At 58.6% G+C, this 379-nt stretch overlaps 1 protein-coding gene across 1 annotated transcript in view; it reads right to left on the bottom strand.

Moving 5' to 3' along the window:
• LOC104983087 (olfactory receptor 2H1-like) overlaps positions 1-374 on the bottom strand; it is a 905-nt gene extending 531 nt beyond the window's left edge. The window contains exon 1 of the mRNA XM_010832572.1: positions 5-374. Coding sequence (XP_010830874.1) covers positions 5-374 — 370 coding nt within the window. The remainder of the gene's footprint in view (positions 1-4) is intronic.
• Positions 375-379: the final 5 nt, after the last annotated feature.

Genomic DNA, 379 nt, shown 5'->3' with positions numbered 1-379 from the left:
AGACCCATTACCCAGGCCACGGCCGCCAGCTGCCAGCACAGGCGGGGGTGGATGATGGTGGCATAGTGGAGGGGCTGGCAGACAGCCACGTAGTGGTCAAAGGCCATCACGGTCAGGAGGACACACTCCGTGGTCCCCAGGAACAGGAAGATGAAGAGCTGGACAGAGCAGCCAAGGAAGCTGATGGTCTTCCTTGGGCCCCAGAGGTGGAACAGCATCTGCGGGACACAGCTTGTGGTGAAGCAGAGGTCCAGGAAGGAGAGGTTGGAGAGGAAAAAGTACATCGGGGAGTGGAGCCTGGGGTCCAGCATGGACAGCAGGATGATGAGTGTGTTGCCCACCAGAGTCAGGAGGTAAGAGATTGAGACAACCATGAAGA

The sequence above is a fragment of the Bison bison genome, unplaced genomic scaffold, assembly GCF_000754665.1.
Source record: "Bison bison bison isolate TAMUID 2011002044 unplaced genomic scaffold, Bison_UMD1.0 scf7180017861309, whole genome shotgun sequence".
NCBI lineage: Eukaryota > Metazoa > Chordata > Mammalia > Artiodactyla > Bovidae > Bison > Bison bison.
Note: the sequence above shows the minus strand (reverse complement) of the source record. Positions and strands in the feature narration are given on the sequence as shown.